This window comes from Meles meles, chromosome 1 (assembly GCF_922984935.1).
Source record: "Meles meles chromosome 1, mMelMel3.1 paternal haplotype, whole genome shotgun sequence".
Taxonomy (NCBI): domain Eukaryota; kingdom Metazoa; phylum Chordata; class Mammalia; order Carnivora; family Mustelidae; genus Meles; species Meles meles.
The window spans coordinates 65,031,177-65,047,150 of record NC_060066.1 but is presented as its reverse complement, the minus strand read 5'-3'; the positions used below and the strand labels follow the sequence as shown (position 1 = coordinate 65,047,150).

The window sequence follows — 15,974 nt, the reverse complement described above, 5'->3', positions numbered from 1 at the left end:
GGGGAGCCGAGGCTCCGGAGCTCCTGTCCCGGCTCCAGTCCGGGGGAAAAAGGAGGGCTGTCCCCTGGCCGAGGCGCACGGCCGCGCGATTTTCGCGCACGGCCGCGCGATTTTCCCGCACTCTCCCCGGCCCCATCGGTCTCTCCATGGCGTCTCATCAGCAATCCCGGATCCAGGCTTACCTGGAGAAGAACAAGATAGGTCCCCTGTTTGAGGTAAGGCGCTGTGGACAAGGGCGGTCCCGTTTGTGTTTGGGGGAAGGGGTTCAGAACACCCAGGGCAAGGAGGGGTAGTGAAGAAATGCGCGGGAGGAGGCGGCCGTGTGGCATTCGCTTTGGCCAGGCCAGGTGTCCTGGAACGCGGCTGAGCGGGCACCTCGCTGGTTACCTGGCGCGGACAGGTGAGCTGGAGAGGGCCAAGCCTTTGTCTGGCAGGGGAAGTTTGAGTGGTCTGAGTGTCCTGCATCTCGCAGCCTCATGCACAGGACCCGGGACAGGCTGAGGCGGATAGATGCACACACTTAGACTGTCTTACACATGCACACTTTCTTCCTGGAATTTACACTGTATTGCGTGTTGGATTTTTTTTTTTTTTTAATGTGGTCAGTAGTAGAACCCAGAAAGCTGGAAGAGTTGCTTAGCAATGGGAAGGAATATGGTTAACTGGGAGAAAACTGAACTGGTAAAGAGTAGGCTTCGGTAGGTGCTGGCGCGTTGAATGAAATTGTCAAACTGAGACGCTGACATTGATGTCTGGATGAAAGGAGTCTTTGCATTGCAGACCCTACATGTGTTAGGGAGAGAAAGGGGCGGAGAAAGATTCAGGAAAAGCATACACGAATTTATGAGAGAAGACATGTAGCTCTGAGCTGCTTCCTCTAGCCATCAAAGAATTGATGACAGAAATACAGTAGGAGAAAGGAAGAGCGGGACGACGTGAGAAAAAGGACGGGAGACTGAACCCGGCGCTGGCAAAGCGTCCCGCGTGTAGCCAGGGCGCTGGGCAGATGCCGGTGCCCGCAGGGAGGAACGCCCACTCTCCTTTCCCATTCCAGTTCAGCCCTCCAGCTGGGCACTGATAGGAGACGATCGGACTTGGGAGGGTCAAGATCCCCCCTACCCCGCAGAAAAAGCAGTTGTGCTCATTATTGGGGGTTTATGTGTCCGCAGCGTCGGAATAAGACTGGAACGCTCAGGGGTCAGAGATAGAGAACCGAGCTGTTTCCCTAGTACTGAAAAGAGAATAACTGCGGGGGGGGGGGGGGGGAGCGAAATAATACCGTAGTAGAAAAGGGAGAGGCGAAGAGGAATGTGATCAGATATGGGAAGGATGGGTTTCAGATAACTAAGATTTGCGAGATTTTAAGTTTTTCTGCCCAACTTTAAGTTAATGTTGTACTATCTAGTGAGATACGGCCATTGTTTCAACTGAAACTCATTGTTGTATAGAGTCATAAAGTCCTATAATGCATGCCTTGATTCTTCTTTGAGCCCAAAGTGTTACCAGAGGAAGTCTATATATAAAAGCAATGTAGAATTGCTGGCGCGACTAGATTGTTTTTCTTTAATCTAATGATTAGAGACTATACATAATTCTATCTATTAAAAGCTGAAGCATAATAACACTTTGTGACACAGTGTATTCGTTGTATCAAAAGAAACATTAAAAGAAATACTTTGAGATTGTGTCTACTCCCCTAGATACAATTTACCAGGGAGAACAAGTCAATTCCTTTAATAGATTTATTAACTTATTTTAAAATTCCTGAGACTCTCTCCAAGTGATAATAATAGAGTTGGGCATATACGTAAAGTTTCTACATAACTAGGAAATAAATCCAACTTGATTTTTATGAAGTGCTCATTTAAAAAAAAAAGCTAGCTCACTTGATAATTCTGCATTGATGAATTTTAAATGATGGCAGAATTGTCTTTTAAAATCATATGACTTCCTCACCAAAAATCAAAAAAATGACAAAATTATGTGCTGTGTATTTTATTGATTTTTGCAGGGGAGACATATTACTTACATCCCCATGAGCTTGGATTGCAATGATGAGTAGTTAATTTTTGAGGATTGAGATATACTTAAATAATTGAAGGGAGAAAATGGGTACCTTCTGCTAAAAGCAGGTTCGTATGCAACAATTTTGATCAGAAGAGAGCTAGGTTTTGAATAGAATTCTACATATTTCACAAAATTAGGAAATATCATTAGCTTGTAGCCCCTCTCTCCTCATGCTAGAAAACCAGTGAAACTAATGTAAAATGGATATTGTTGTTCTGGCATTCTCCTCAAAGCTCCCAGAACTTTGGTCAATGGTTCTCATAAGAACTACTTTAGGAGATCAATCAAGGAGCATCCCAGAAACATGAATTTAGTAAGAAGTGGCACAATGATCATTACATATTTAATTCCCGGACTACATTTTAAGAAACAATATATACATTAAAATCTCTTACCTATCACAGATTGAAATAGGTGACTCCCAAGTTTTATTATCTGTTTTATGTTGTGATTTTGTGTGTGTGTGCGTGTGCTGGGGCACTGGAATTGGTGACATCAGCTTACTTTAGTTTTGAAAATATACAAGACCTGGTAATATGTTCCCTTTACAGATTTTGTAAGGTAGGAAGGTTTTGTGAAAACTTTCTGGAGTAAGGCGCTTTAAAGAGATCACATGAATATTGTTTAAAACAAAAAGTAAAGGTAACATATACTGGTTGAGAATACCTGTATCCTGCTGCTTTTACCTATACAGCTTAATTACCTAATTTAGCTACTTGGTTTATTTCTTAGCTTATTTCCTTTTTTATAACATTTTATCATGTGAGAAGCTTATAAAACTGTACACAGTGCTGTATTTCAAAAACTACTCTAGATGAAAATTTATCTTGTCTCCAGGTGATTTAAGAGTATAAATTTATATTGCCTTTAAATGATTTAACATGCTTTGAGGCACTAAAAAACCATGCCTAGAAATCATTGCATTAGGGTCTTGGGTAATGATATTTTAATTAAATAATATAAAAATGTAAGGTGGATAAGGTAATAATGACTTATACTCTACAACCTCTTTGAAATTTTTGTAAAATGGAATACTTTTAGTATTCTCATTAGCTTATTCAGGATGGATGAGTAGTGAAGAGCCGAGGCATCAATCTAAAGGAATGTTTGGCATCACTTTAATAAATTAAAACTGTAATCCTATTTAATATAGATTATTATTAATATTTAATATAGATTTCCACATGCTACTTAATTTCCATGCTACTTAATTAGCAAGATGTGAAATGGTTTGGCTTCCACCAAAGTACTGTATTTTGCAGCACGTATAGGCAAGATTCATGGTGCAAACACAAGACTTATCTCAGCCAACCACTTAATAGTTGAAGGACCTGACAGTCAAAAATTCTTAAACTGAATAATTAACTGGCAAATATCTGTTTATGGGGATCAAGTGATCTATTTCATCTATATTGTAAGCAATTAAACTTCATTCCCAAGAAATTATACGATGTGGAACACTACAATAAGTTCCTTATTTTCAACATAGAGAAGTACATACTTTTTAGTTTCTCCCATTTCCATGAAAGAAACAGAATTATTTGAATAATATTTGTTAGAAGTGTGCTTAGGGCAGTCATATATCCTGGTTTAGAAATGATAACATCTACAAGAGAGTGAAATCCTAAACTATTAAGAAGCAGGATAATGGAGTCCCCATTAAATCTCAGAGAATATTAGATCTTTGTGTATTGGAGATGTGGCAAACCAAATTCACTACATTTCTCCAAATGTAGTCTGACCCACTCCACTTTATCACCTCTGTTTACTTCACAGTACCTCTACTCACATGGGCTAAATTCATGTTAACCAGTTTGACATGTATGTTACGAGGTGAACTCCTGTCAAACAGGTGGTCAGCCATCAGCCTGCTTCATTCATACACCTACTACTGTGCAGCTTGTTTTTCTCTGGTACCCTGCCCCACACTTTCCAGCCACATCGGCAACCTTGAATTCCAGTTGGCCTGAAGATTACCAGGCAGTGGCCTGGCAGGATCAGGAGATTTGTTACATATGAGGTAGGGGGCTATTGAGGAATAAGTAAGTATATTGAAAATAATGCAAGCCAGCTCTCTTGCTATTAGAAATGGGAGTCATAAATATAAAAAGGAAAACATGTAGAATGAACTCTGTGGTGTTGGATTGAAATTGGAGGTATTGGTGTATCTCGTGACTTCATGAATAGAAATAGATATAAATGGAATAGAAATAAGTATAGATTTATATGTATTAACATATACATAAGTAGATATATGGTTGCCTGGGAATAGCAACACTTCAATAGCAATGAGCACACCTAGTGACCACATTTTACATACCATTCTTCATCAGGTAGAGCCAGGTATCCTTGGAGAAATGGTTGATTCTAAACTTGGGTCTGGGAAAGTACAAGATGAACCTGTACCATATTATGTCAAGAACTAAGGAGGTTGTCTGAGAATTATAGGAATATGTCAAAAGCTTGAAGTGGGTCCGTTAACTAAATCTGGGACAATTTGAGACTCAGTGTATGAGAGTAACATTTTGTCTTACTTATAAAATAGGACTATTTTATTACACTACAATATAATGGGATACATGAATATATTCAACTTATGGGGAGAGGAGAAAGCTTTACCTTATAGTAGAATACCAATTAATAAGAGTAGAATGGGAGATGGAATTAGAAAATCACTATTTGGCAAGTATTTAGCAATAATTCTGGCAAGAAACATTAATTGTTGCCAAAAATAAAAGGTAAAAGTTGGAGGAAGAATGAGATGTTTATCTAATCTCTAGTATCTTTCCACAAAGTAGTTGTTTATCATTACAAAGGGAAAAGAATGCTGGTTGACAATACTTAAATGAAGGGAAAAACCAATAATGTGCGCCTCCAGTAGGATGCAATTAAAACAACGTGATTTTGCTTCTTCAATATTTCTGCCAATCATGCATGACTTGAACTGAATAATGAGAAAATATTTGATAAACCTGATAGGGAAATTCTGATTTTCTCGTGTCTTCAAAGATGTTAAGGTCTTGCAGATTAAGGGAAGTTTCAGACTGATGGGACAAGTGCAAAATATAGTCCTAGAACTGATACTTTCACTAAGAAGGACATTCTTGGGAAAGTTTTGCAAAAGATGAATGTGGCCTTTAGGTGAATGAAGGATATGTGGAGTTATTTGTGCTGTTCATATAATTTTTCTGTAAGTTTAATGTTATTTCAAAGTAAAAAAATATTAAATATAAAAATAAAGGAGAACATCTAGGAAATAAGTACTTATATATAGTTCACCATTGGGTTTTCCTTAGACATCAAATAATGTGAATTTTGTTAAGAATTATATCAGCGGTTTATACATGAAAACCAATAAAGTAACAACCTATAATTTTGAGTAAAGAAAATTTACAATTCTGGTGAACTAAGCCTATGGATTTTCCTCCAAAATTTTATTGAAATATCCACAAAAATCTTAAAAAAATAAATGCACAAGAATACTGGAACACAAGGAAGGGTACTGAGCCAGAGAGACAGTTTCTCCTTCTTTATAACAGAATCTCTTTATTATGAATAGTGATATCTCCTTTGCACCTATATATGATGAAGTGGCTTGGAGTCAATGGTAAGTAGTGGAAATGTTTGTGATTCCCTGGAAGGTGCCTTAAAATACTTAGACTTAGGACGTGCTCTTCATATGCCCTTCCTCCTTGTTGTTGTCTAGAATGCCCCTTCTCATTCCTCCTTTGTACCTTTCCTTACTCCCTCCACCTCCCCAGGGAACAACTGGTCTCCTTTCTGTCACTATAGAATAGTTTTCTGTTTCTAGAGTTTTGTATAAATGAAACCATACACTATGTACTTTTGGGGGGGATATACCTTCTTTCACTCAACATAATCATTTTACAATTCATCCATGTTGTGTCATGTATCAATAGTTTATTTCTTTTAATTGCTGAGTAGTATTCCTTTGTACCTTTCCTTTCCTTATTCCCTTTGTACCTTTCCTTACTCCCTCCACCTCCCCAGGGAACAACTGGTCTCCTTTCTGTCACTATAGAATAGTTTTCTTTTTCTAGAGTTTTGTATAAATGAAACCATACACTATGTACTTTTGGGGGGACCTACCTTCCTTCACTCAACATAATCATTTTACAGTTCATCCATGTTGTGTCATGTATCAATAGTTTATTTCTTTTAATTGCTGAGTAGTATTCTGTATGGATATATTTGTTTGTTTTTCTTGGATAAATGCCTGGATTGGCTGGACCACATGGTAGGTGTGGGCTTTATTTTTAGGACATTAGCCACCAATTTTGAAAAGTGTATGAACAATTTTAATTCCTATGAACATTGTATGAGAGTTCCAGTTGTTCCCCATTCTCACCAAAACTTGGTAGCATCTATCTTTGTAATAGTAGTCATTCTAATAGATTTGTGTGATCTCTCATTGTGGTTTTATTTTACATTTACATCGTGGCCCCACCATTAACCCTACCATGTGAGACCAGTGTCAGTGGGGACCATCTGGGAAGCCTGGCTTCTCTTACCCTTGTCAATAATGAGATATACCTCTCCTTCCCCCCTGGGGCCATGTCAGAGGAGGCCTAGAAAAGGGGCCATTGCTGAATGGTAATGAGGCCACTCCTCCAATGAAATCCATGCCAAGATACATTATAATTAAACTTCTGAAAGGAAAAAAAAAGACAAAATTTATCTTGAAAGCAGCAAGAGAAATGAAATACCATACCTCTACAGGAAAAACAATTTGACAGCAGATTCTCATCAAACATGTAGACATCAGGAGGCAGTAGCACAACATTGTTTAGGTGCTAAAATAGGAACCTAGAGTTCTGTACTCAGAGAAAATATCCTTTAGAAAGGAAGGGGATATCATAATTGGGCTACTGTGGACATTGGTGTACCGTAAGAGACACTGAACTCTAAGAAACAAACTGAAGGTTTTGGAGTTCTGGGAAGTGGAGAGGGGTTTGGGAATGGGGTAATTGAGTGATGGGCATTAAGGAGGGCACTTGATGTGATGAACACTGGATGTTATATGCAACTGATGAATCACTAAATTCTACCTCTGGAGGGAAAAAAAAGAAGGAAAATCAAGAGAATCTGTCACCAGCAGGTCTACCCTAAAAGTATGGCTAAAGGAGATCTCTTAAACAGAGAGAAAATTATAAAAGAAAAAGTTTAGAACATTAGGAAGGAAGAAAGAACATGGAAAGAGCAAATATGACTAAATATAACATATTTTTCTTCTCAGATTTTCTAAATTATGTTTGATGGTTGAAGCAAAAATTATAACAGTGTCAGATGTGGTTCTGTAGAGGAGTATTTAAGACAGTTGTATTATAAGCAAGAAAGAGGAAAGAGGAACAAAGGAGGTAAGATTTCTATAGTTCACTTATATTGGTAAAACAGTACCTATGGATAAGTAGTATATATATAATGTCATACCTAGAGCAATCACTAGAAAAGCTATACAAAAAGATGCTCTCAGAACCTCTAGTAATTTGGGGTGCCTGGGTGGCTCAGAGGGTTAAGCCTCTGCCTTTGGCTCAGGTCATGATCTCAGACTCTCTGCTCAGCAGGGAGTCTGCTTTCTCCTCTCTCTCTGCCTGCTTCTCTGCCTACTTGTGAGCTCTCTTTCTGTGTGTCAAATAAATAAATAAAATCTTTAAAAACAAACCTCTAGTAATTAGTAGATTTAAAAAAAAAAGATTTTATTTATTTATTTGAGACAGAGAGAGCATGAGCAGGAGGGAGGAACAGAGGGAAAGGGAAAAGCAGATTCCTGCTGAGCAGGTAGCCCCACATGGGACTCCATCCCAGGATTCTGGTATCATGACCTGAGCCAAAGACAGATGCTTAACCAACTGAGCCACAGGTGTCCTCAAAACTCTAGTAATTTAAAATGGAGTTCTGAAATGTGTCCAAACAACTCACAGGAATAGGAAAAAAGAAAAAATAAAGAACAGAAAACAAAAAATAACATGGCAGACTTTAGGCCTAATATGTCAAAATGAAATTAAATGCAAATGGTCTAAGTATACCAATTAAAAGACAGAGATTGCCAGAGTGGATTAAAAACATGATTCAACCATATGCTGTGTTTAAGAAACTTACTTAAAATTCAAAGATATAAACAGGCTAAAAGTAAAAGTGTAGAAAAAATATGCAAACATCAAAAGAAAGGAGGAGTGGCTATTTTAATACCAGATAAGTAGACTTCAGAGGATAGAAAAATACCAGAGATAAGAACTATCATTATATAGTAATGTAAGAGTCAATCCACCAAGAAAAATAGCAGTCCTTAGTGTTAATAAACATTTGTAGACCATTCTATGTAGACTTAGTCAACTAAGTCCTAGTCAACATTTGTAGACCATTCTATGCAACAACTACAGAATACATGTTTTTTTTTTTTTCAAAGTGGCATGGAATGTGTACAAAGACAGACCATTCCTTGAACCACAAAGCAAATCTCAGTTGAAATCATACAACATATCTTTCCATCACAATGGACTAGAACTATAAGTCAGTAACAGAAAACAGGAAAATTTCTAAAACACTGTGAAAATATACATCATACTTCTAAATAATATGGTCAGAGAAGAAATCTCGGGGGCATCTCTATGGCTCAGTTGGTTAAGCATCTGCCTTCAGCTCAGGATGTGATCCCAGGGTCCTGACATCTAGTGCCCCTTCGGGCTCCTTGCTCAGCAGGGAGCCTGCTTCTCCCTCTCCCTATGCTACTCCCCCTGCTTGTACTCTCTCTCGCTTTCTCTCTCTCTGACAAATAAATACATAAATAAATCTTAAAAGAAGAAATCTCAGGAAAATTTAAATCCATCAAACAACAAAAAGGAAGATACAACGTATCAAAATTTGTGAGACACAGCTCAAGCAGTGCTGAGAAGGAATTTTATAGGCTAGCATGCCTATATTTAAAAAGTAGACTGATGTGATTGGTTAGAACCAGGAGCTTGCTTTTTATGTCATTCCTCTGGGTCCTTCCTGTTGTAGAGGACAATCTATCCAGCTAGACAGAGAGCTCTTCTACAGTGAAGGAGGTATGAATATCAATAATCTGCTGACAAGAGGTGTTTGTCGTATATCATGTTTGGTATTGAAAGTAGATCTTTAGGGGCGCCTGGGCGTCTTAGTGGGTTAAAGCCTCTGCCTTCAGCTCAGGTCATGATCCCACAGTCCTGGGATTGAGCAGGGAGCCTGCTTCCCACCGCCCCAACCCCCCACCTGCCTCTCTGCCTACTTGTGATCTCTGTCTGTCAAATAAATAAATAAAATCTTTAAAAAAAAAAAGAAAGTAGATCTTTAGTTCTTGAAGGTAGGAAATGAGTGTCTTGCCTTATTCTTTATTGTGCATCTACTATAGTATCTAGTGGAACACAGACTATAATGCAAGGCTTAATTGATATCTGTTGAAATAAACAAAACATTGACTTGTGTATTCTTTTTCCTTCTATGGAGTAAAGTACATTGAAGACATAATCAGCTAGCAAAGAGCATCTTCATATTTATTCCTTTAAGACCTAGAGAAAATATTCCCCATCACATTAATTACCCTTTATATATGGTGAATAACTTTTAATTACGTACTTAACTACCTAATTCATTTTCAGTCATATTTTTCCATTTTTAATATCTCCTTTCAAGGGAGGACCTGATAAATTAATTCACAACACTGTGCAAGACTTAATGCATACCCCTCAAGTTCATTTGCATGAGGAAGTCACATGCCACAGTTATATGGGATGAAGAAGGTGATCTTTGGAAATATATCAAGCTTAGCATTTACTCTCTGCTTGACCCTGAGCCCTTTACTTGCTGATCTCTGCGAACATCAGTGTCCTCATCTGCAAAATGATACCAAAGACGGACTTTATGAGGAATATATGAGATGAAACCAGGTCAGAAGAACCCAGTCCAGTGGCTGGCATTTGATGTACACCTGGTAAATTTTGGCTGCTATCACGTTAGATGCTGCTACTTCTCTTTTCTATTAATATTGATAATTCAGTGACAGGCCGTGTGGAGAGATGCTTTTGAAGGATGACTTTCTAGTACCCTGAAATTAGAACTAATTCAAGTTATGCACCTGCGTTTTTATATTGTAGCTCTGGTATCTCTGAAAAAGCATTGTGGCACAGTTAGGAAGGAGAGTAGCACTTAGCCAAACAAAGTGTGTGTGTGTATATGTGTGTGTGTTCTTTGCTCAGCGGTGGCGGCAAGTCTTGCTTATTTGCTGTATCACAAAAATATACTTTCACTAAATTTGGAGACATTATATGTAGTTAGAAAACAATCCTGAATATGTATTCTTGTCTCGGACAGGAAAGCTGGGCCACCCTCAACTAAAATAGCACACACAGACCCCACCTCCACTATCACTCTCTGTAGCATGATTTTCTTTCTTTCTGTCTTTCTTTTTTTTTAAATATCCCTTATTGTCATTTGATATTGTTTTATTGGATTATTCCTTTTATTTCAGTTTATATTCTGTGTATCCCACTAGAATATAAGCTTCTTACGGGAAGATATTTTGTCAATCTTTTTAGTTGCTTATATCTTCATGTCTAGAAAATGTCTGGTACATAATGGGTGTTCTACCAAATCATTGTCAAATACATTTATGAGTAAAAAAAATCAGGACCAACCTATTAAATTTGAAAAGTGTGGTTTGGATATGAATAATCATTTGCCACTAGCAGTCTCGGACAATCTCAGCAGTTTATGGGAGATTTCACTTTCTTGAAAATTCATTATGACTTTGTTATCTTTTCAACAGCTATTAAATTCTTCAGTGCAATGTTTGGAACTTCATTTACATTCATTTGGTCCATTTATTAGGTGCTATATTATGTACTGAGAAATATAAATTCAAATAAAACATATCCTGTCTTCAAAAACTTCTGTGTATTTAGAAAAGACTGGTAATACTTGGGGGCACTCTCAACTATCATATTCTGATAATTTTACAAAAGCCCTCCTTGGTTTTCTCTTTATGTGCTTGGTCCATTTTCATACTCATCAACACATTCCATCATTATACTCATAGAAAGAAGAAATTCATATTTGAAATTCATATTTTGAGATTGGTTTTCAAGAAATTTACGATAGAATCAAGTATGTAAATTAAATAAGGTAAAAGGTAGAAATGTTAGAGTAGTTTCTGTTGTCTTTGTTCTTAGGAGTTCTTAACAATACTGAGACATTTAAACATGAATTATGAAAAATATCTAAAGAATCTGATTGTTGGGTAATGTTCTACATGAAACTCACTGATAGTTTAAGGTTGTAAGTTGTTCCTTTAATATAAAAAAGAGAATTTTTTTTTTAAAGATTTTATTTATTTATTTGACAGAGAGAGAGATCACAAGTAGGCAGAGAGGCAGGCAGAGAGAGAGGAGGAAGCAGGCTCCCCGCGGAGCAGAGAGCCCGATGCGGGGCTCGATCCCAGGACCCTGAGATCATGACCTGAGCCGAAGGCAGCGGCCCAATCCACTGAGCCTGAATTGAGAATACATTTGATTTGTCTGTACAAATATATATCGTTGTATGAAGTGAACTTTATTGCATAAGATTAATTGTATTAATCTTATTGCATAAGATTAATTGTAGCTGTGTGCTTTATTTTTATGCTATTTTACTCCTATGAACTCTCTCCAGAGGATCTGGTATATTTTGGATATTTCATTTTTTCCTGTTGTATTTTTTGTTTACAATGTATAATAATCATCTTAGTATTATATAAAATGTTAATTAAGACCAGCTATAGTTAAGTGCGGAATATTATTCTGTTCTGACTGAAAATAATTATTGAAACATTTCTCATTATCTTTTCTCTTCGTGGTATAGCAATGATATGAAAAACAACACTCTTAAAATATAGAGATGACAGTCTACTTTGTGGAAACTTAAAGTCCTAGTGCTCACAGAATTGTTTTAAATCTAACCCTTTCCTAACTTTCAGTTAGGACATTGAGGTCTGTGCACAACGGGCACCATTCACTGCTACAGTCTGTGGACTGATAGGGAATCTAAGACAGAGATCAGTAGTCACCAGGTTTATCAATAGTTCAATTCTGAGAAATAATATCTAGTGAATAATTCATGAAGGTCATATACATTAAGTTCTCAAGTTTTTAGCAAGCATATTTTTGGATAAAGTTGGTTGAACAGTGACTTGGTCACCCATTCAGCATTAGGATGACCCACTGAAGAATACTTTTCCCTGAGTTACGCAATGGAGAGATTTAAGAAGCCTTCATTGAGAGTCCTAAGAACCAAGCCATGAAAATACAATTTTGTCATCTTCTAAAAGATGTTGTGGAGGGGCATGTTCATTGTATTAGGCAACATCCTCTTATGAGACCTATTGTTCAGTTTCATAATGTCAAAGATAGTGTTCGTACCTCACACCTGTCAGAATGGCTAAAATAAAAAACACAAGAAACAACAAGTGTTGGCCAGGATGCTGAGAAAAAGGAACCCTCATGCACTGTTGGTGGGAATGCAAGCTGGTACAGCCACTGTGGAAAACAGTATGGAGGTTCCTTGAAAAATTAAAAATAGAAATACCATATGATCCAGTAGTTCCACTACTGGTTAGTTACCCAAAGAATATAAGAACACTTATGAGAATAACAGAACAATAAGAATATGAGAACACTAATTCAAAAGGATAAATGCACTCCTATGTTTGTCGCATAATTTACAGTAGCCAAATTATGGGTATATAATTTGGAGATATATATGGATATATAATAATTATATATGGATATATTATAATTATGTATGGATATTATATATACACACAATGGGATATTACTTAGCCATAAGAAGAATGAATTCTTGCCATTTGCAACAACATAGATGGATCTAGAGGATATTATGCTAAGTGAAATAAATCAGAGAAAGACAAATACCGTATGATTTCACTCATATGTGAAATTTAAGTAACAAAACAAAGAAAAAAGAGACAAACTGAAAAGTAGACCCAACTACAGAGAACAAACTGATGGTTCCCAGAGGGGAGGTGGGTGGCGAATGGGTGAAATCGGTGAAGAGGATCAAGGGTACACTTACTGTGATGAGCACTAATGTACAGAATTGTTGAATCACGATGTCATATACCTGAAAATAATATGACACTGTATGTTAATTATACTGGAACTAAAATAAAAGATAAATAAAAGAAAAAAGAAAAACAAAATCGTATACAAATATTTTGAAGTGTTTAATTCATAGCATTCTTTTCTTTCTTTTTTTTTTTTGCATAGACTTCTGGAAAACTCATACCTAGTGGTAGTCAGAATTTAGTCCATTATCAGGAACGTTTTCCTTCTTTTTTTTTAAATATTTTATTTATTTATTTGACACAGAGAGAGGGACAGTGAGAGAGGAAACACAAATAAGGGAAGCAGGAGAAGGAGAAGCAGTCTTCCCACCGAGCAGGGAGTCTGATGCGGGGCTCAATCCCAGAACCCTGGGATCATGACCTGAGCTGAAGGCAGATGCTTAATGACTAAGTCACCCAGGCACCCCTCATTTTTCCTTCCTTTTATTGAAGTATGATTAACATACGATGTTATATTAGTTTCGTGTGTACATTATAGTGGTTCAACAATTCTATGCACTTTTCAGTGCTCATGAAGATAAGTGTATTGTTAATCTCTTTTATCTATTTCACCCCTCCCCAATTTGCATTCCCACCACTAGTATGTGAGGATTCCTTTTTCATGAGTATTTATACCTCATTCTTTCCCCACGTTGTCTACATATTTTACTTTATCTTTTCCCCTCCACTTTTTATTTATGCTATTTGATCATAATTTATACTTCTTTGGAAAATACTTTTTCCTTCTGAAATAAGGATGAATATAAATATGTCCTATAAATCATTAAATGACCTACTCTTGGTCCAAATAATTTAGGCATATCCTAGGATATATTTGAATCTTCTGTTTCCTGTTGTTACACACGACAGCTGGCTTTCTTCTAAAAATATTTGTTTTGCTCATTCTGGATTGTTTAGTGAGAATATATTTGCAGAATGATGTCTCTCAGGGTTAGCCTTATGAGTAGCAGAGACAAAGCTGCCTAAAAGGCAAGCTTTGAGACTCAGGGCTTTTGCATGGTCTGTTTTCTCTACTTCAGAGTTTTCCCTCTTGCCTCACTCACATGGCCAGCTCCTCCTGCCATTCAGATCTCAGGGTTAAACATGTTGTCAGAGAGGCCATCACAGACAACCCAGTCTCAACAGCTTCCCATCAGGTTCTGCCCATGCCACAGTGTTTCATTCCCCTACAGTACTCATCAAGTGTGGCAGTTTCTTACTTATTTGTTGAGTGTTTGGCTCCCTCTCTCTCTCTCTCTTTTTTTTTTTTTTTTTAGATTTTATCCATTTATTTGACAGAGATCACAGTAGGCAGAGAGGCAGGCAGAGAGAGAGAGGGAGAAGCAGGCTCCCCGCTGAGCAGAAAGCCTGATGCGTGGCTTGATCCCAGGACCCTGAGATCATGACCTGGGCTGAAGGCAGAGGCTTTAACCCACTGAGCCACCCAGGTGCCCCTGGCTCCCTCTCTTAAATAAAACCTCCACAAGGAAAGGGATTTGGCCAGCCTCGTTCCCTGACTTATTTCCACAATACATGGTAGTACATTTCCTACATTTAGCTATTTGTTCTTACTCTTCTTACTAAACATTATTTTAAAAGGTTAAATAAACTTCTCTAGATGGGATATTATGGAACCACTTAAAATGTAGAAAAGATGAATTCAAGATTATATGTATGATATTATTATAGCTGTGTGGCATATGCAAAAAGATAAGAATGGATAAGAATGGGGCTTTTATAGGGGGTACAAAGTTAAAGGGCTGTTTTTGCTCCTACAGCCATTCTGAGTTTCCAAGCTCTCTGTGATACTGTGCTACTGCTTTTAGCATTAAGTCGTTTGTTTTAGATGATTTCGCCTTCTTGAGGCCCCTACTAACTCCCACCTGCATACTGTATTTGCATATTAGTACTGAATTTCTTATAATGAAAACGTTAATGGGACCTATTGGCAGAGGCTGAGAGGAAAATCCCTCACTGAGCAGACAAATCAGAGATGATGGTTAGGAGAGGCTAGGAGCAGGTAGCCTGGAAATGAGCATCAGATGGGTAGAAATGGTGTTGGGCAGGTGGAAGGAATGAGTCAGCATTTTCAAACACAACCCGACTATCATTTTTACCAAATCCCCTCTTTTTTAAAGTCCTCTTTAAAGAGCTGAAAACATTGAGTTGCACACACACACAAGGAAATACACACACACATACTCTGTTTCTCCACTCATTGTGGCCATGCTCCTTACACAAGAATATGCATTCATGATGACAAATGCCGATAACTGTGGGCAAAATGCAAGAGTCACATAAATTTAAAGATAATCAAACTTCAGAGAATTTCCATGCTTCCAACTTTGTCACCTTTAGCTCTGTGTCCAGATATCCATGAGAAAGAGTTCGCAGTCCTGGGCCGCTGAAGATGCAAGAGTTTAGGAACACTGGATTATGGATGAGTTCCAAATGAGGGTGGCATTCAGAGTCCTCCAAAATCTATTTAACCATACTTTTCATTTTCCCCACACACTGCCTTCAGCGTGAGCCAGGCTAGTTTGTCCAATTACTCCAGTAGGTATGATGTCAAGTCTTTGCTTGGCATTCTCTCTACGTTGAGTATTTTCTTTGTTTTCCAAGATGTCTTAGACTAGGTTCCTTGGGAGACAGACTCTGGAGTGGAGATTTTCATGCAGAGGGTTGATCGTGGAGTGCTCATAGGAGCATCTTGAAGGGAGTGAAGGCTGTGGGTTTCAGTGGAGGAACAAAGTGAACTGTGAGGCAGTTATAA

General features: G+C 37.7%; 1 protein-coding gene across 1 annotated transcript in view; it reads left to right on the top strand.

The window, feature by feature from the left end:
• LOC123932792 (uncharacterized protein C8orf34-like) overlaps positions 1 to 15,974 on the top strand; it is a 176,556-nt gene that overhangs the window by 161 nt on the left and 160,421 nt on the right. The window contains 2 exon segments of the mRNA XM_045991451.1: positions 1 to 145; positions 148 to 215. Coding sequence (XP_045847407.1) covers positions 1 to 145; positions 148 to 215 — 213 coding nt within the window.